General features: G+C 44.8%; 1 protein-coding gene and 1 pseudogene across 2 annotated transcripts in view; one reads left to right on the top strand and one right to left on the bottom strand.

Annotated features, from left to right (window-relative positions):
- Positions 1-3,692: 3,692 nt before the first annotated feature.
- Positions 3,693-5,024, bottom strand: LOC138430461 (adenosylhomocysteinase pseudogene; annotated as a pseudogene).
- An 8,413-nt stretch (positions 5,025-13,437) lies between these two features.
- Positions 13,438-19,524, top strand: part of ERO1B (endoplasmic reticulum oxidoreductase 1 beta) — a 61,198-nt gene continuing 55,111 nt past the window's right edge. For both annotated transcript variants that reach the window (XM_069571598.1, XM_069571597.1), the window contains exon 1: positions 13,438-13,798. In XM_069571598.1, the coding sequence (XP_069427699.1) occupies positions 13,697-13,798 (102 nt within the window). In that variant the 5' untranslated portion in view covers positions 13,438-13,696. The remainder of the gene's footprint in view (positions 13,799-19,524) is intronic.

Here is a 19,524-nt window from a genome sequence, read left to right as displayed (position 1 = left end):
ACTCCTCTACATCATAGAAATTAACATACAAGGACACATCTGGAGGTTTCTATTTAAAATGATGATGAATTGTATGAAAGTTTTCAGGACAGTCAAGAGATTTTTCAGTTGCTATACAAAAGATTATAAATCAGAATTCTGGTTTTACAGAGATGCAAATGGGGACATGCAGGTGGAAATGCAGGCATAAGTACCTTGTACAGCAGGCTGAGATGCTGAGTCCCAAGCTAATCCTGGTCTGAAGCACTAGTCACTTCACAGTTGAGGGCAGAGGATGATGCGGAAAGTCTGAGCTGTAGGCTGCTCTCCTAAAGCTATCCTGTGTCTTAATTTTCTTCCCTAAACTTGACAGAATGGCTGACAGCTTTCTTGTCTTTGATTTAGCTCAAGGCACCTGGTTTGCTGCAAGATTTAAAATCCCCCCTTCCTGGTTCATCATTTTGGTCAGAAGATTTAGTTCATAATCATTAATGTTTGATAAGGTAACTGGACAAAACTATGCATCCTTTTTCCTCTTAAATACACATAATATACAGACAGGGTGAAATCATTTCAGGTTAGTGAAGTTGATGTTTTATTTTTGCTTTAATCGATATGGTTAGCGTTAATTCCAGCTGAAATAATGTTTTCCATTTTCTATATAAACCTCAGAGACATTACTTTGCCAACAAAGGTCCGTCTAGTCAAGGCTATGGTTTTTCCAGTGGTCATATATGGATGCGAGAGTTGGACTGTGAAGAAGGCTGAGCACCTAAGAATTGATGCTTTTGAACCATGGTGTTGGAGAAGACTCTTGAGAATCCCTTGGACTGCAAGGAGATCCAACCAGTCCATTCTAAAGGAGATTAGTCCTGGGTGTTCTTTGGAAGGAATGATGCTAAAGCTGAAACTCCAGTACTTTGGCCACCTCATGTGAAGAGTTGACTCATTGGAAAAGACTCTGACGCTGGGAGGCATTGAGGGCAGGAGGAGAAGGGGACGACCCAGGATGAGATGGCTGAATGGCATCACTGACTCGATGGATGTGAGTTTGAGTGAACTCTGGGAGTTGGTGATGGACAGGGAGGCCTGGCGTGCTGCGATTCATGGGGTTGCAAAGAGTCGGACACGACTGAGCAACTGAACTGAACTGAACTGAACAGGATAGTAAGTTTACTAAAAAATTATTTCACTGGGGAGAGAGGGATGAATGGGTGGAGCACAGAGAATTTTAAGAGCAATGGGACTTTTCTGTGTGTGCGTGCTCAGTTACTTCAGCTGTGTCCAACTCTTTGAGACCCTATGGACTGTAGCTCACCAGGCTCCTCTGTCCATGGGAATCTCCAGGCAAGAATACTGGGGTGGGTTGCCATGCCCTTCTCCAGGGGATCCTCCTGACCCAGGTATTGAACCCGAGTCTCCTGCATTGCAGGCAGATTCTTTACCGCTGAGCCACCAGGGAAGCCCCGGAATACTGCTGTATGATACCCTAATGATGTCAATGTACACTTATCAAAACTATATTTTATATGTAGAACACAAAGAATAAACCCTAATATAAACTATGGACTTCGGGCAATAATAGTGTGTCCATATTGGTTCATTGATTGTAACACAGGAACCTCTGTGTTGGAGGATGTTGACAGAAAGTGAGGCTGTCCTTGTACGGGACAGGGGTATAAGGAAAGGGGTATTTTCTGCTCAGTTTTGATGTAAACTTAAAACAATTCTAAAAATAAAGTCTATCAAAAAATGATTTCACAAAGCCTTCAGAGTTTTGAAGAAGTACAATTACTCATTTCCGAAATGTTCTTTTGTTATTAGAAAACTTGGAGTCATTGTAAATAAACTGTTACCAATGGCAATTAAAAACTATAGTGAAGGCATTTACTTCTTTGTTAAATTATTTTGTACAGTGAAGAATCACTCTAATTTAGTTGTATGACAAACTTAGGGATGTCTGAGAAAAGCATCATAGATGAGGAGTATAGATTTTCAGATTTTTTTTTAAGGCAGAACCTGAAAACTGGGCAGAAAGATTCTCTCAAGTAATTGTAAAGTAATCCCTGGGATAACTGGATATTTTCCCTGGTCTTCTGATGGTTTTATAACCTGGTGGCAACTTCAGACTAGTGAAAATAGGTAGTATTTTCTAAGGAATAGCCAGTTGATTTTATTGTACAGCATGATGGAAAGTGAACCTTTGGAGTCATGGAAGAAAGGAGAGGCGTAAATGACCTGTTTCGTTCTTGGGGGCTGGGAGAACCCCTGGAATGCAATTTAGTATGATGGCTCATCCTGCCTCCGTGGGTGTCTAAGACAATTGTCACAAACAACAAGAATTCCACTGGGATTCCAATCCTAAGAGGTATTGGGTGAGGGGTACTTAGAGTGCCTTGTAGAGTATGTGTTATACTCATTTTTTCCCCAGAAAAGTGAATGGATTTTTTTGTTTAATTAAAAAAGAAAAAAATAATTTTTTTTAAAAAAATTCTTTGGCTGCATTGGGTCTTTGTTGCTGTGCATGGGCTTTCTCTAGTTGCGGCAAGCAGGAACCACTCTTTAGTTGCCGTACTTGGGCTTCTCGTTGCGGTGGCTTCTCTTGTTGCAGAGCACGTGCTTAGTTGCCCAGCTGCCCCACAGCATCTGGAATCTTCCAGAAACAGGGATGGAACTCATCTGCATTGGCAAGTGGGCTCCAACTTCTGAACCACCAGGAAGTCTTTTTCTTTAGGCACCAAAATTTTTATTAACCCACTTTCTTGCTCAATTTTATCATTATAAACCAAATGAATCTCTTTTTGACCCAGAGTTGTGATGGGAATTATCACGTTCCAACGTGCCTTTAAGTTTCTCTGGCTCCTCTGAACTTCTGGCTGTCACTTCTCTTGTCCTCTCTTGCTTAACAGTATATTCCAGCCCTTGTAAAATAGGGACTAGAAGTACCAGTCTCTTTGCTCTGAGGTTGGAGAGAATGCCAAGCCCTAAGCCAGGCTCTCAGGAGCCTCAAACTCCAACAGTTCCTCCCCACCCTTTGACAAATCCCCTTCTTCCTTGTCATGGGCTGAGGAACCAATGAACTTGTCATCAAGAACATGGGTATGAAGTCCACAGGCCAAGCGAGGGCCTGGATGGTAAAGTGCATGGGCTTTGTTCCTACCATTGCCAACTTTCAGCCTAAGGAAGGACTGACTGAGTGAGAAGTTCAAAACCCCCTGAGCTCAAGGCTCTTTCCCATGGGTAACTCCTATGCACCTCCATCATGACCAGGGCTTGAGGGAGGACTTTTCAATCCCCCCTGCCACACTTGGGACGGCATGAGGAGTGCAGCAGAGGCTGAAGACTGAGTGACTAGCCCCAGGGAGTCAACGGGGGACATTATCAAACCAATTTCAGAGGTGGTGGCGTTTTTGCTCTTGCGGAGGACAGGTGGGGGGCTTCCCAGGTGGCTCAGTGGTAAAGACTCCGCCTGCCAATGCAGGAGATGCCAGAGATGCGGGTTCCACCCCTGGGTCCGGAAGATCCCTTGGAAGAGGAAATGGCCACCCACTCTAGTATTCTTGCCTAGAAAATCCTATGGAGAGAGGAGTCTGGAGGGCTACAGTCCATAGGATCACAAAGAGTCAGATGGGACTGAGAGACTGAGCATGCTTGCAGGAGAGGAGGGACGCAGGTAAGGACAGCAACTGGCAGGCAAAGGGCAGGCTTGGTTCTTAGTGGTCAGGCTGGAAGGAGCCATCATGGGACACACCCAGGTACTGGGCCTGCTTCTCAGTCAGCTCGGTCAGCTTCACATTCAGCTTGCCCAGGGGGGCTTCAGCCACTGCTTTATCCAGGTTCTTGGGCAGGAAGGAGACCTCCACAGGGTGCTTATCTGGGTGGGTCCACAGCTCAATCTCCTCCAGCACCTGGTTGGTGGAGTCGCTCATCGTGAAGCTGGGGTGGCCCATGGTGCAGCCCCGGTGGACCAGCTGGCCCTTGGCCAGCCCGATGAGCAGTGCCCATTCTGCAACAAGCAGCAGTTCACCTGGGGCTTGATGTTTGCCTTCTCCACAGTACTCTCATTCAGGCACTTGATATCAGTCTCCATGTTAAAGCATCTGATTTACACACAGTGATGTAATCTTTCATCTGTTCAAAGTGTGGGTTGACGGATGATGTTGGCACAGCCAATGGTGGTAACCAAATGCTGCCCTCCTGATGCGTCTCATCCATGATGGTCACCTCACACTCCTCCATGGCAGCCTAAAGCACATTGATGGAGCTCATCTCCCCTGTGATGAATTGGGCCCCGAAATCCCTCAGGGCCTGGGCACAGCCGTTGCCCTCATTGCCACAGCCCACTACCACTGCCGTCTTGCCCGCGTTCATCATGTCAGGAGTCATTGACACTGGCAGCAGGCACCTTCCGGATCCCATTGATCATCATTGTACAGGTTGTGGACCCGCACTGTGGTCTCTTCAGAGATGCCTCAGATGTGAGGCTGGAGCTGCGGGTACTCGGTGTGGATGCAGTTGGTGAGGTTAGCACCATTGCCCAGCATCATGTTGAAGGGCGCATCCCTGAAGCACATAGTCTGCTGGAGGCACCGCAGATACTCCTCATCCGTGTCACTCTTCTGGGCATGGAATGCCAGCCTTGGCAATGGCAGCTGTTGCGTGGTCCTGGGTAGAGAAGATATTGCAGCTGGACCACTGCACCTCACCACCCAGGCGGACGTGGGTCTCACCGAGGACAGCAGTCTCCGTGGTAATGTGCAGGCAGACAGCAACATGGCGCCTTTCAGTGGCTTGGAGGCAGAGTATGTCTCCCGCATGTGCATCAGGCCTGGCAGTTCGTTCTCGGTGAGGTCCAGGGCTTTGCGTCCCCAGGCAGCCAGGCTGAAGTCAGTGGCTTTGTAAAGCAGCTTGTTGGACAGGCTGGTAGCGTTTCTGTTTCTGCAAGGAGTGGTGAATGTGGGCAAAGGGGACTGGGCCTCAGGCTGGGAACAGGAATTGGCAGGGCAGCACCGTGCAGGGTGAGAACAGAATATTTTAGGTAACATTCTAAATGTTGGTCGTCTTGCTCAAGTGGTCGTCTTGCTCCAGTGGAAGGGAATACTTGAATGTGTATATATGAGAGAATATAAAAAATAAACAAGCTACAAGGATATATTGTACAACACAGGGGATACAGCCAATGTTTTATAATAACTTTAAATGGAGTATCAGTTCAGTTCAGTCACTCAGTCTGTCCGACTCTGCGACCCCATGAATCGCAGCACTCCAGGCCTCCCTGTCCATCACCATCTCCCGGAGTATAAAATGGAGTATAATTTATTTTAAAAATGGAATCACTATGTTTTACACTCAAAACCAATAAAATATTGTAAATCAACTATACATCATTAAAAAACAAAAACCAAAGAGTTCCCTGGCAGCTCAGTGGTTAGGGCTCCGAGTTCATACTGCAAGGACATAGGTTCAATCCCTGGTTGAGGAACTAAGATCCCATATGCGAAGCATGGCATGACAAAGAAAGCAAACAAATAAATAAACAGAAACGTTCCTAAACAGAACAAAGGAAATAATACACAACAGAAACCAGCAAGTATGTGATTCTGTTAAGGCCAAATGGGATCTAAATCTGAGTCAAGATGTTGGCCAATGGGTGAGAATGATGGCGTTCAGATTCCTGCCCAACTGAGACCGGACAATCAAAACCAGACTACTGGGGGAAGGGGCTGTAGAAGGGAGACAGCAGGGCAGGAGGGATGGCGAGAGGAAGTGGGAATGTGATCCCTGGAGGAGCAGCTGCACAAAGATGAAGCAGCTGACTGAACTCCATATGTAATGTATGCTTGATTGGACTCAGGTAAAAGCACTGAATTTGAAGAAACTGAACTTCTTGAGGATCCCAATGACTGGGGTTGCAGATCAACAGGAGGAAAGAACTCAGTCATTGCCGACATAGAAACACCTCCAGCAGGCACTGAATGACCACCTGGAACCATCGCTGCCGTTCCCTGTCTGCAGCCACCGTCTCCGTGACCCTGGTATCCCATTCCATTCCCTGGGGTGTTCATTTGTGCGTTATGCAAACATTCTTTCCTGGTCGTGTGCCCTGGAGCCTTTGCGGAGTGGACTGGAATAGGAGAGTGGATGGAAGACAGACAGTGTGCCGGAAGTAACAAAGGACTTTGTGATTACACAGTCTTTTGCATTCTAGAAATTAGAGTAGGGGGGATGAAATCAGCAGAATTATGACTCTAGTTTTCCCAGTTATTTACATTTAATAGGAGTTTCCCTGATCACATAATATATGAACTTTCTAGCATAATATCATATGTTTGTTATATAAAAGAAAGTTTTATCCAAACTACGTATATCACTATGTAAACTCCTTTAGAAATGGAAATAATTCTGACTCAAGTTTATCAGCTTTAAAGCTGTTAAGTGAAATAAGTTAAGTGTCACAGCTGAATAAATATTCAAGAAAAACAATGAATGCTTTAGGTAGGCAACGAATAGCAAGCCATGGGCAGCCAAGTTCTTTTGTTTTTAGTACTTTTCATCTCTATTGTGAATTGAAAAGGGGAGGAAATGCCCACAGTAAAATTTAGAAATCCTCTCATCAGGCAAAAATTCTTTTTATAGCTAAGTTACAGGTAGACATTCACTTTAAAAAATGCTGTGGCCAGTTGTTAACACAGCATTACCATCTACAAATACAGTTCTTTAAACACAACAGATTGTCATTACTCAGCAGGTTCATTAATCACAATTCAGCTTGCTATCAGGAGTGAAAATTACTGGTGTTATTAAATTTCCACCCCATTACCTTGACTTTTATTTAGAAACATTCATCAACAATCTCCTCCTTCATTAGAAGTCACAAGTTAACCAAGCCAAAAAAAAAAAAAAGTCATCAAAGAAGCACAATTTGATGATATATTGGAAATGTAAATACTTAGTGCAATTTGGTTAATTCACAAAGTCTCTTAAGCATTATAGTAATCTACTCCAGACAATTCTCAAGCCTTTGCTTCAACTGTTAGCTATGGACATTTCAAAAATTGCTTGAGAAAAAAACGGAACTCTTGACATAGTAGATTTCTAGTAATTGTCTCAACCCGTCCTCTGACAACTACTCCTTCAGTTGTCTTTGTTTTTGTTTTCGCTAGTCCCCCAATACCCTCTGTTAAACGAAGTGTAATTCACTGCCTTAAAGAAAAGCTGCAGGTTTCATCTTAGCGCCTTCACCAGAAATGTTCTGGTCTAAGGAAGCCACTTTCCATCTGTCCACAGGAAAAGTTCTGGGTACCATACCCAGAACTGGTTCTCAGATAGATGTCCTCCAAGATAGATTAAGATCCTAACTGATATTAACCAATCAACAAATGTTTATCAATTACTGTCCATTGGAACTGAGATAGCCATTAAAGAGAACAGAGCATAAGAAGATCAAGCCCTCTACAGCTTTAGCCTCTAGATGTCTATAATATACGTATTCACAGGACAAGCTAATACAGAGCAGCAGATTGTTGGCGTTAAAATGAATGTGCTAGGTAGGAACTATCAGCATGAATGTTTGAATGTCTTATTCCTGACTACAGAGATGAGAAAATTCAGTCATCCTCTCAGAGCAGAAGTGAGATAGGCTGTGAAAAGTAGGGGAGGGAAAACAAAGCGTCCAGAGAGATGTATTTGAAAGCAAAGTGAAATCTGCAATAAACACTGGGTTGGCCCAAAATTTCATTTGGGTTTTCCCATAAGATGTTATGGAAAAACGTGAACTAACAGTTTGGTCAACCCAATATAAATATATTTTTGTGTATGGTGTAAATGTGACATTTCAAGTATAAATATTAATCTTGACTTCGCGTATTTTGACAGTATTCATTTAAAAAGCTGAAGCACACTCAGGTCATCCATGGCTGATTGTTTGGTTCCATGAAGAACCATGGGAAACACAGTCACGACTGACTCTAGTAGGATCACCATCTACACGAAGATTGTACCTCCAGGTTAACTGCCTGCAATAATCTGTCCCAGCAAAATCAATTGTAAATTGCCATTATTTGCAATGAGAGAGTTGTACTGACTGACAGTTCTCATATTAATCGATCTGGGAGGTCCAGAAATATTTTCATCTGAGAAATGTGGTCAATTTCTCTACATCTTCAGTTCAGTTCAGTTCAGTCACTCAGTCATGTCCGACTGTTTGCGACCCCATGAACCACAGCGCGCCAGCCCTCCCTGTCCATCACCAAATCTCGCAGTCTACCAAAACCCATGTCCATTGAGTCGGTGATGCCATCCAGCCATCTCATCCTCTGTCATCCCCTTCTCCTGCCCCCAATCCCTCCCAGCATCAGAGTCTTTTCCAATGAGTCAACTCTTCACATGAGGTAGCCAAAGTACTGGAGCTTCAGCTTTAGCATCATTCATTCCAAAGAAATCCCAGGGTTGATCTCCTTCAGAATAGACTGGTTGGATCTCCTTGCAGTCCAAGGGACCCTCGAGAGTCTTCTCCAATACCACAGTTCAAAAGCATTAACTCTTCGGTGCTCAGCCTTCTTCACAGTCCAACTCTCACATCCACACATGACCACAGGAAAAACCATAGCCTTGACTAGACGGTCCTTAGTCGGCAAAGTAATGTCTCTGCTTTTGAATATACTATCTAGGTTGGTCAAAGCTTTTCTTCCAAGGAGTAAGCATCTTTTAATTTCATGGCTGCAGTCACCATCTGCACTGATTTTGGAGCCCAAAAAGATAAAGTCTGACACTGTTTCCACTGTTTCCCCATCTATTTCCCATGAAGTGATGGGACCAGATGCCATGATCTTCGTTTTCTGAATGTTGAGCTTTAAGCCAACTTTTTCACTCTCCTCTTTCACTTTCATCAAGAGGCTTTTTAGTTCCTCTTCACTTTCTGCCGTAAGGGTGGTGTCATCTGCATAGCTGAGGTGATTGATATTTCTCCTGGCAATCTTGATTCCAGCTTGTGTTTCTTCCAGTCCAGCGTTTCTCTATGTACTCTGCATAGAAGTTGAATAAGCAGGGTGACAATATACAGCCTTGACATACTCCTTTTCCTATTTGGAACCAGTTTGTTGTTCCATGTCCAGTTCTAACTGTTGCTTCCTGACCTGCATACAGATTTCTCAAGAGGCAGTTCAGGTGGTCTGGTATTCCCATCTCTCTCAGAATTTTCCACAGTTTCTTGTGATCCACACAGTCAAAGGCTTTGGCATAGTCAATAAAGCAGAAGTAGATGTTTTTCTGGAACTCTCTTGCTTTTTCCATGATCCAGCGGATGTTGGCAATTTGATCTCTGGTTCCTCTGCCTTTTCTAAAACCAGCTTGAACATCAGGGAGTACACGGTTCATGTATTGCTGAAGCCTGGCTTGGAGAATTTTGAGCATTACTTTACTAGCATGTGAGATGAGTGCAATTGTGCAGTAGTTTGAGCGTTCTTTGGCATTGCCTTTCTTTGGAATTGGAATGAAAACTGATCTTTTCCAGTCTTGTGGCCACTGCTGAGTTTTCCAAATTTGCTGGCATATTGAGTGCAGCACTTTCACAGCATCATCTTTCAGGATTTGAAACAGCTCAACTGGAATTCCATCACCTCCACTAGCTTTGTTCGTAGTGATGCTTTCTAAGGCCCACTTGACTTCACATTCCAAGATGTCTGGCTCTAGATTAGTGATCACATCATCATGATTATCTGGGTCGTGAAGATCTTTTTTGTACAGTTCTTCCACGACCCGGATAATCACGATGGTGTGATCACTCATCTAGAGACATTACTTTGCCAACTAAGGTCCGTCTAGTCAAGGGTATGGTTTTTCCAGTGGTCATGTATGGATGTGAGAGTTGGACTGTGAGGAAAGGTGAGCACTTAAGAATTGATGCTTTTGAACTGCGGTGTTGGAGAAGACTCTTGAGAGTCCCTTGGACTGCAAGGAGATCCAACCAGTCCATTCTGAAGGAGATCAGCCCTGGGATTTGTTTGGAAGGAATGATGCTAAAGCTGAAACTCCAGTACTTTGGCCACCTCATGCGAAGAGTTGACTCATTGGAAAAGACTCTGATGCTGGGAGGGATTGGGGGCAGGAGGAGAAGGGGACGACCCAGGATGAGATGGCTGGATGGCATCACGGACTCGATGGAGGTGAGTCTGAGTGACCTCCGGGAGTTGGTGATGGACAGGGAAGCCTGGGGTGCTGCGATTCATGGGGTGGCAAAAAGTCGGACAGAACTGAGCAACTGAGCTGAACTGAACCCAGATGGTGTTAATAGGTAAAATATTACAGAAAGTACAGAAGGCATTAGTTGTTACTGTTGGTGTTCAGTCACTAAGTCCTGTCTGACTCTTCGTGACAGAAGGGATATTGTTTCTATTTCGGGGCTACCAGTGTTCTGAGGTGTGTTTTTTTGGTGTTCTAAGCTCAGGATGTCTGGAATGATTAATGAATGTGTGAATACATGCTGAGCTTAAAAAAAAAAAAGTATGTGCAAAGGGAGTACCTGAATAAATCCAGGACTTCGTGAAAGGGACAACTGTCAGTTTTGTCTGACCAGCATCTTTTTTCCCTTCCATTAATGATTGAATGCAGTAATACTCCATCTTCATCTGTGTTATCACCTTGTGCACATCCCACATAGTACTGTGCAGTTATCAATCAAATAGCTTGCTCCCTCTCCCCAAGGTAAACTCTAGAAAAAATTTGAATTTTGATAGGTGGGGCAAAGACTAAAATGAATGGAGTTGCTCAAGCCAATGTCAGTGTCCTAGAAAAGACTACTTGGAGTCCCTGAATGCTGTCCTGATGGATTTTCCTTTCCTGAGGTATGAGCAGCAAAATCTTCCTGTGTACTAAGAACTATTCCACACTTTTAAAATTTGCTGAAATTTAATTTTTTTTCAAGCTAGAGCTGGTTTTTATGGCTTACAACCAAAGGGAATTAATGCATTCACTTTACCTGTGTTACAACTTCCAAGCATATCAAGTAAAAATTGTTTTTGTTTTTAAGCCAGGGATGAACTAGACATGTATGGAGGCAGAAGAAAAAGGTGTTGAAGAAGAAAAGGACAGCGAGGCTGACTTCTGGGCACGTGACCTGTGTGGTAATGTTCTGCTATTGTTGTCTTGAAATTCTTACTTTTTTTTTTTGAGCCAGGACCTTGCATTTTCATTTTGCACTAGGCCCAGCCAGTTATGAAAGTGCTTCATATGCTGTTTATAATAGCCAGGACATGGAAACAACCTAGATGTCCATCAGCAGATGAATGGATAAGAAAGCTGTGGTACATATACACAATGGAGTATTACTCAGCCATTCAAAAGTATTCATTTGAATCAGTTCTGATGAGATGGATGAAACTGGAGCCGATTATACAGAGTGAAGTAAGCCAGAAAGAAAAACACCAATACAGTATACTAACACATATATATGGAATTTAGAAAGATGGCAATGACGACCCTGTATGCAAGACAGCAAAAAAGACACAGATGTGTATAACGGACTTTTGGACTCAGAGGGAGAGGGAGAGGGTGGGATGATTTGGGAGAATGGCATTGTAACATGTATACTATCATGTAAGAATCGAATCGCCAGTCTATGTCTGACGCAGGATACAGCATGCTTGGGGCTGGTGCATGGGGATGACCCAGAGAGATGTTATGGGGAGGGAGGTGGGAGGGGGGTTCATGTTTGGGAACGCATGTAAGAATTAAAGATTTTAAAATTAAAAAAATAAAAAACTTTAAAAAAAAGTGCTTCATATGATATAAAGCACTATGTGAAGGCTGATTAATGCCCCCCCAAACATGCTCACACCCTAGTTCCCAGGTCCTGTTAAGTATGTTACCCTATGTGGCAAAAAGGACTTTGCAAATGTGATTATGTTAAGGATTTTGAGTTGGGAAGATTATTTTGGACTATCTGGTGGGCCCGAAGTAATTGCAAGGGTCCTTTACAAGACAGAGGCACCGAATTAGGGTTAGAAAGAGAAAGCATGTGATAACAGAAGCAGAGGGCGTGAAATCTGACTGCGTGATGCATGGTTATGAGCTAAGGAATGTAGGTGGCCTCTCTGTTGTTGCTCAGTCACTCAGTCGTGTCCGACTCCTTGAGACCTGTGGGCTTCAGCATGCCAGGCTTCCCTGTCCTTCACTGTTTCTCAGAGTTTGCTCACTCACGTCCATTGAGTCAATGATACCATCCAACCATCTCATCCTCCTTCTCCTCCTTCTCCTCCTGCCCTCAATCTTTCCCAGTATCAGAGTCTTTTCCAATGAGTTGGCTCTTCTAAAAAGGTGGCCAAAGATTGGAACTTCAGCTTCAGCATCAGTCCTTCCAATGAAAAGGCAAGGAAACATATTTTCCCCTAGAGAAAGCCTCTGGAAAGAATGTAGCCCTGCTGATCTTAATTGAACTCATCTCCAGAACTGTAAGATGATAAATTTGTTGTAAGTCACTAAATCTGCGGCAATTTGTTATAAAAGTGATGGGAAACCTACACACTACAATGTTACTACAAGGTCACCTTAAGGTGATGCCTTACTAGTTTACCAGAAATCAAGACTATTAATAAAACTAATAGCAGCTATTTATTGAGCATTTCTTTTGTCCTAGGACCATACTAAGCCCTTTATGTATGAAATCTTATGCAATCCTAGAACAGTGTTTGAAGTGGATATGCGTGTATTTACTTTAGAGACAGACAAACGGAGGTTCAGAGAGGTTAAGCAACTTGTCTAAAGTCACATAACCAACTAGAATGTCTTAGAGGTGGGAGCTGAACCCAGTTATCACTCCCAGTTCAACCCCATTGCCGGATTTTATATAAACCTGGGTTTGTTCCCATCCTTTAACGTGCATTATGTTTGTATGGGTCAACACAGGAGTCAGAGCATGGCCAGGGAGTCAGAGCTTGACCTGCCAGAGGACCACATCCACATCTGGGGCGTGTGAGAAGGAGGAGCCCAAGCCAACTCCGCTCGTCTCAGGTGGCTCATCTAGGCGCGGGCGATAGATGGGAGGCTACAGAAAAGCGGATGAGCCAAAGAAAGCGCCAGACACTGAAAGTCGAAGAGCCCTTGTTTCTCGTTTGCCTAGATCGCGGGCGAATCCTGTAGCCTCGTGGCGGTGCGGGTGTCAGGGGACGACGACAGAGGGAGGGGCCCCCGCCGGGTTTCCATGAGCAACTGCCAGGCGAGGGGGCGCGGCCGGCTGTCAGCGGGAAGGGCGGGCGTTCCTTTCCACCCGCCAGCACCGCCTCTTGTTTTGAAGGCCCGCGTGGTCCCGCGTCATTGGCCGCAGTGGAGCTCAGGCTCCGGAGAGGCGGAGCGGTCTCCGCAGCTGTAACTCTCCAGTTACTCCCTCCGCCGGCCCCGCCTTCCGGCCGCCGGCGCCCCCCGGGCCGCACTGGACCACAACTCCCACAAGGCCTCGCGCTCGGAGGGGGGGGGCGTGGCCGGGCGCAGGGGAAGCCGGGGGCGGGGCCGCCTGGGGGATGAAGTGGGGGCGCTCGACTCGTCAACCTCACTCACAGCTGCCGGGCGGCGGGGAGAGCGTCCTTCGCCTCTGGACCGACGTGTAGACCTCTGACCCTGGAGTCTCTCGGCCGCCGGCAACCGTCCTCTTGGGTCGTCGCCCGGGCCGCCCGCCGTTTCCCGGCCCCGAGGGGCCCGGCCGGCCGCAGCGGGGGGAGAGGTCAGCATGAGCCCGGGGGTCCGGCGGGCCGGCGCAGGGCAGGGGGCAGCTACCGCGGTGCAGCTTCTCATCACCCTGAGCTTCCTCCCGAGCGTCGTCGAGGCCCAGGTGAGCCGGAATGATGGCGGTGTGGGGATCCCCGGCCGAACGGCGGCGGTGGAGGCGGCGACCGGGCCGCGACTGAGGCGCGGGCGGGCCGGGGAGGGAGCCCCGGGAGGTTTCTGACGAGCGGAAAAGCCGAGGGGCTGAAGCCCCGATCATCGAGCCCAGGAAACGCCTGCGAGCCGCTTGTGGTGTGAGGGGTGGCGACACGGGGTGATGGCAGGAAAAAGAGGAAGATGGTGACGGTCCCCTGAGGTGTTTTCATTTTTATCTTTCTGATGTTTCAGCGGCTCCGAGTGTGGCGGGAGATGGGACAGGGATGAAAATCTCTGCAGCTGTTCTGGGACGAGAGCACGCAGAGAAAAGGGGAAGCCCTCAGGGAACTCAGGGGATTGGGGGGGAGGGGGGAGGTGGGGAGTAGGTGACAGACCCACCGGCCCTGCAGAAGCCAAGTCGATCGCAAGGGGGACAAGTCTGAACTTCCTTGACTTTTGGACTAGAGAGTGCCTCACCTCTCCTCTTACTCAGGACTGTTGTATTTTTACCCAGCTTGTACTCCGTCTGCTGAGTGGCGCCGCCAGGTGAGCTCAAGTACGAGGGGAGGGGGCCCGTGTCTGACCTTGTGGCTCCCTCAGCGGTGAGTGATGGCCAATAAATTAGAGTTTGGGGGTTCTTTGTGAGGCGTAGCTTACAGAAGGGTTCTCAATACGCTGGCTCTCAATAGCTTCCCAGGGTCTTTTGCCTTAATAAAGGCTTCTTTTTTTATACAGTAGAATTTGAATAGGCTTCTGCCAGGTGCTGTCTAGTCTGCACCTGCTGCAGAGTGGCAAAACTGCTAAGAGATAAAAAAACACACACACACACACACACACACACACAAAACCAAACAAGAAAAGGTGTCTCATGTGTTGGGACGATGAGGGTAGACATGGTTTGAAGCAATTAGTGCTGATGGTTAAGTCAAATTGAAGGTAACTCTTGCCTGGAAACTCCCATGGACTGAGGAGCCTGGTAGGCTGCAGTCCATGGGGTCGCTAAGAGTCGGACACGACTGAGCGACTTCCCGTTCACTTTTCACTTTCGTGCACTGGAGAAGGAAATGGCAACCCACTCCAGTGTTCGTGCCTGGAGAATCCCAGGGACAGGGGAGCCTGGTAGGCTGCCATCTATGGGATCGCACAGAGTCGGACATGACTGAAGTGACTTAGCAGCAACAGCATGACGGTAATCCCAAAGAAAGGCAATGCCAAAGAATGCTCAAACTACCGCACCATTGCACTCATCTCACATGCTAGTAAAGTAATGCTCAAAATTCTCCAAGCCAGGCTTCAGCAATACATGAACTGTGAACTTCCAGATGTTCAAGCTGGTTTTAGAAAAGGCAGAGGAACCAGAGATCAAATTGCCAACATCCGCTGGATCATGGAAAAAGCAAGAGAGTTCCAGAAAAACATCTACTTCTGCTTTATTGACTATGCCAAAGCCTTAGACTGTGTGGATCACAATCAACTGTGGAAAATTCTGAAAGAGATGGGAATACCAGACCACCTAACCTGCCTCTTGAGAAACCTGTATGCAGGTCAGGAAGCAACAGTTAGAACTGGACATGGAACAACAGACTGGTTCCAAATAGGAAAAGGAGTATGTCAAGGTTGTATATTGTCACCCTGCTTATTTAACTTCTATGCAGAGTACATCATGAGAAACGCTGGACTGGAAGAAACACAAGCTGGAATCAAGATTGCTGGGAGAAATATCAATCACCTCAGCTATGCAGATGACACCACCCTTATGGCAGAAAGTGAAGAGGAGCTGAAAAGCCTCTTCATGAAAGAGGAGAGTGAAAAAATTAGCTTAAAGCTCAACATTCAGAAAACGAAGATCATGGCATCTGGTCCCATCACTTCATGGGAAATAGATGGGGAAACAGTAGAAACAGTGTCAGACTTTATTTTGGGGGGCTCCAAAATCAGTGCAGATGGTGATTGCAGCCATGAAATCAAAAGACACTTACTCCTTGGAAGGAAAGTTATGACCAACCTAGACAGCATATTAAAAACCAGAGATATTACTTTGCTAACAAAGGTCCGTCTAGTCAAGGGTATGGTTTTTCCAGTGGTCATGTATGGATGTGAGAGTTGGACTATAAAGAAAGCTGAGCACCGAAGAATTGATGCTTTTGAACTGTGGTGCTGGAGAAGACTCTTGAGAGTCCCTTGAACTGGAAGGAGATCCAACCAGTCCATCCTAAAAGAGGCCAGTCCTGAGTGTTCATTGGAAGGAATGATGCTAAAGCTGAAGCTCCAGTACTTTGGCCACCTCATGCGAAGAGTTGACTCATTGGAAAAGACCTGATGCTGGGAGGGATTGGGGGCACGAGGAGAAGGGGATGACCCAGGATGAGATGGCTGGATGGCATCACCGACTCGATGGACGTGAGTTTGAGTGAACTCCGGGAGATGGTGATGGACAGGGAGGCCTGGCGTGCTGCGATTCATGGGGTCGCAAAGAGTCGGACACGACTGAGCAACTAAACTGAACTGAACTGATGATGGTAACAGTGCAAACATGTTTTTCTGACTTTATTCAGACACTTTTTTTCATGACCCTATGGTGTTCTGAACTCCAGAATGCCTGAATACTTAGTTTCTGTCCCCGTTGTGAATATTTTCTAAATGAATAATAAAAATAAAAGGGGCAGACTTTTAGTTTGGGAGGGTGGGATGTTAAAAATGCACATTCTGTGGGCCCACTACCAACTATTCTGATTTAATGGATCTGGATGTGATCCAGGAATCAGCATTTTAAACCAGGCTTGCAAGTAAGTAATGTAGTTATCCTTTTAGCTATCTTACAACACCACTTGGAAATACTTGAAATATATACTGGCAATCTACCAGACTTATGAAAAGTATATTTTCTAAACTGTCTTTGATAAAATTATTTTCTAGTTATTAGTGGGCTATTTCTTTTTGAGTAGTGTTTACATTTAGATATTTTTCTAAAGTTCATTTTTTTCCCCTCATTTCTTTCTTTGTAGATAGTATATTTTAATTGTATACTTTCTCACCAATTTAGAAGCTTCATTTTAGGTTCCTATCACAAATTAATGTGTATTAATGTTTTATAATTGCAGATGTACTCTAAATGTTATTATATCCAAATGAATATATATGATTTAAATTTCATTATGTTCAAATGAATATATGTAGCTCAACAGTTAAGGATTTGTGCATATTCAAGGTTCAGTTCAGTTCAGTTCAGTCACTCAGTCGTGTCCGACTCTGCAACTCCAGGAATTGCAGCATGCCAGGCCTCTCTGTCCACCACCAACTCCCGGAGTTCACTCAAACTCACGTCCATCGACAGTGATGCCATCCAGCCATCTCATCCTCTGTCGTCCCCTTCTCCTCCTGCCCCCATCCCTCCCAGCATCAGAGTCTTTTCCAATGAGTCAACTCTTCACATGAGGTGGCCAAAGTACTGGAGTTTCAGCTTTAGCATCATTCCTTCCAATGAACACTCAGGACTGGCCTCTTTTAAGATGGACTGGTTGGATCTCCTTGCAGTCCAAGGGACTCTCAAGAGTCTTCTCCAACACCACAGTTCAAAAGCATCAATTCTTCGGCGCTCAGCTTTCTTCACAGTCCAACTCGCATCATACATGACCACTGGAAGGTAGCATGTGCCAGAAGTCCTCAAAATTGAATACATATGGTTTTTGTTTCCAGTGGTACTTTCTTATATAGTATTCCATCATACTTCAATATGTAACATGTTTAAAAATACATTGTCTCATTTCATTTGACACATCTTTCATGCAGTGAGGTAACTGACATTCAAAGAGCTTACAGGATTAATATTACAGGTTAAGTAAGTGAAGGAGAGTATCTTTCTGGTCTGTACAGTTGCATCTCAGTATGCTTGCTTCTTTGTGGTATAGAAAGTAAAGGGAGACCCAGGAAAATACAAAGGTGGAACTAAGCCAGTTTTTTCTCTAGTCTTTCATTCACTAACTTGGAAGAAAACCAGTAAAGAATAAAAGGAAGAATTAATTTTTTGAAGAATATTTCTGTTCACAAGTAAGCATTTGTACAACACATACCCCATGTTCTTGTAAATGAAATGCAAGTGTGCTTTGTATTGAGTTGGCCAAAAAGTTTATTTGAATGAACTTTTTTCCAACCTTGAGTATGATAAAACACTAGAAACAAATCATAGTGCATACAAATGATGTAACAAGTTAATCTTCCCATAAAGAAGTAGCTTCAGATTTTAAATTTTTTCTAAGTGCATTTCTGAGCTGGCAAGAAATCAAAGTATATATAAAGCCTCCCCCAACCCCCAGAATGGAAAGCCAGAATTTTGAGACTCAGTGCTGCTTCAGTGCCGTTACCCTGACGACTTCCCCTTAACTCTGAAGACCTTGAGCTTCTGCTCTGACAACTGTATGGAGTCATGTAAACAAGAAATAAAACCCATGTCTGCCCAAATAGAGGGAAGTAAAAGGGGCCCTCACCATAAGCTTGGGCTCCAAAGAGCTACATCTGAAATATAAGGGGAAATGAAATCCACCACAAGTAAGGGGAAAATGAACAAACTTGCTAGGGGAAGAGGGGGAAAAACTGCCTTGAGAATTTGTAACCATGAGCTGGGAAATTCATGCTACCTGTACTGGGAAAATCTTCAAGTGGAAAATTTAATTTGTAGCAATCTCAGGTTGGTGTGCTCTGAGTTTACAGGTAAAAACAAATATCCATCCCCTCTGGAGGGCTTCCCTGTTAGCTCAATGGTAAAGAATCTCCCTGCCAATACAGGAGATGTAGGAGACATGGGTTCATCCCTGGGACAGGAAGATCCCCTGGAGAAGGAAATGGCCACACTCCAGTATTCTGACCTGGGAAATTCCATGACCAAGGAACCTGGTAGTCTACAGTCCATGGGGTTGCAAAAGAGTCAGACATGACTTAGTGATTAAACTACCACCATCACCATCCCCTCTGGAGGAATTCATTGTCTACACAGGTCCTATAGAATTTTTGAAGATAAAGTGTCAAGAAAAATAAGCTAATAGTCAAAAATCACAGAACACACAAAGGCAACATGAACGTGATATTTAGAAATACAGATTATAGAAATAGGTCTGTAATAAGCGTAGATTTTTTTCAAATAATCAGGTATTATTTAAAATCACCATGTTTAAATGGGGCTTCCCTGGTGGCTCAGACGGTAAAGTGTCTGTCTACAATGCAGGAGACTGGGTTCAATCCCTGGTTTGGGAAGATCCCCTGGAGAAGGAAATGGCAATCCACTCTAGTACTATTGCCTGGAAAATCCCATGGACAGAGGAGCCTGGTAGGGTACAGTTCATGGGTTCGCAAAGAGTTGGACACAACTGAGCGACTTCACAAGAAAATGTTAACACCTGAAGGTAAGAGATTTTTGTCTTTCTTTTCTTTTATTTCTTCTAATGTTACATCCCCAGTACTTAGTACAGTACAGGGCTTATGTTAGGCCCTCAATAAATATATTGGATAAATGAATAAATGAATGGAAAAAAGTGCAAATAAATTATTCAGAATGAAGCTCAGAAAGGTAACAGAATAGTAAATGTTATAGAGAGCTTAAGAAACATGAAGAATAAAATAAGACAGTTTAGTATGATGAGTTCCAGAGGTTAAAATAGAATAGGGAAAAAGCAATATTGATTACTATATTGAAAAAGACAACCC

This window comes from Ovis canadensis, chromosome 25, assembly GCF_042477335.2.
Source record: "Ovis canadensis isolate MfBH-ARS-UI-01 breed Bighorn chromosome 25, ARS-UI_OviCan_v2, whole genome shotgun sequence".
Taxonomy (NCBI): domain Eukaryota; kingdom Metazoa; phylum Chordata; class Mammalia; order Artiodactyla; family Bovidae; genus Ovis; species Ovis canadensis.
Note: the sequence above shows the minus strand (reverse complement) of the source record. Positions and strands in the feature narration are given on the sequence as shown.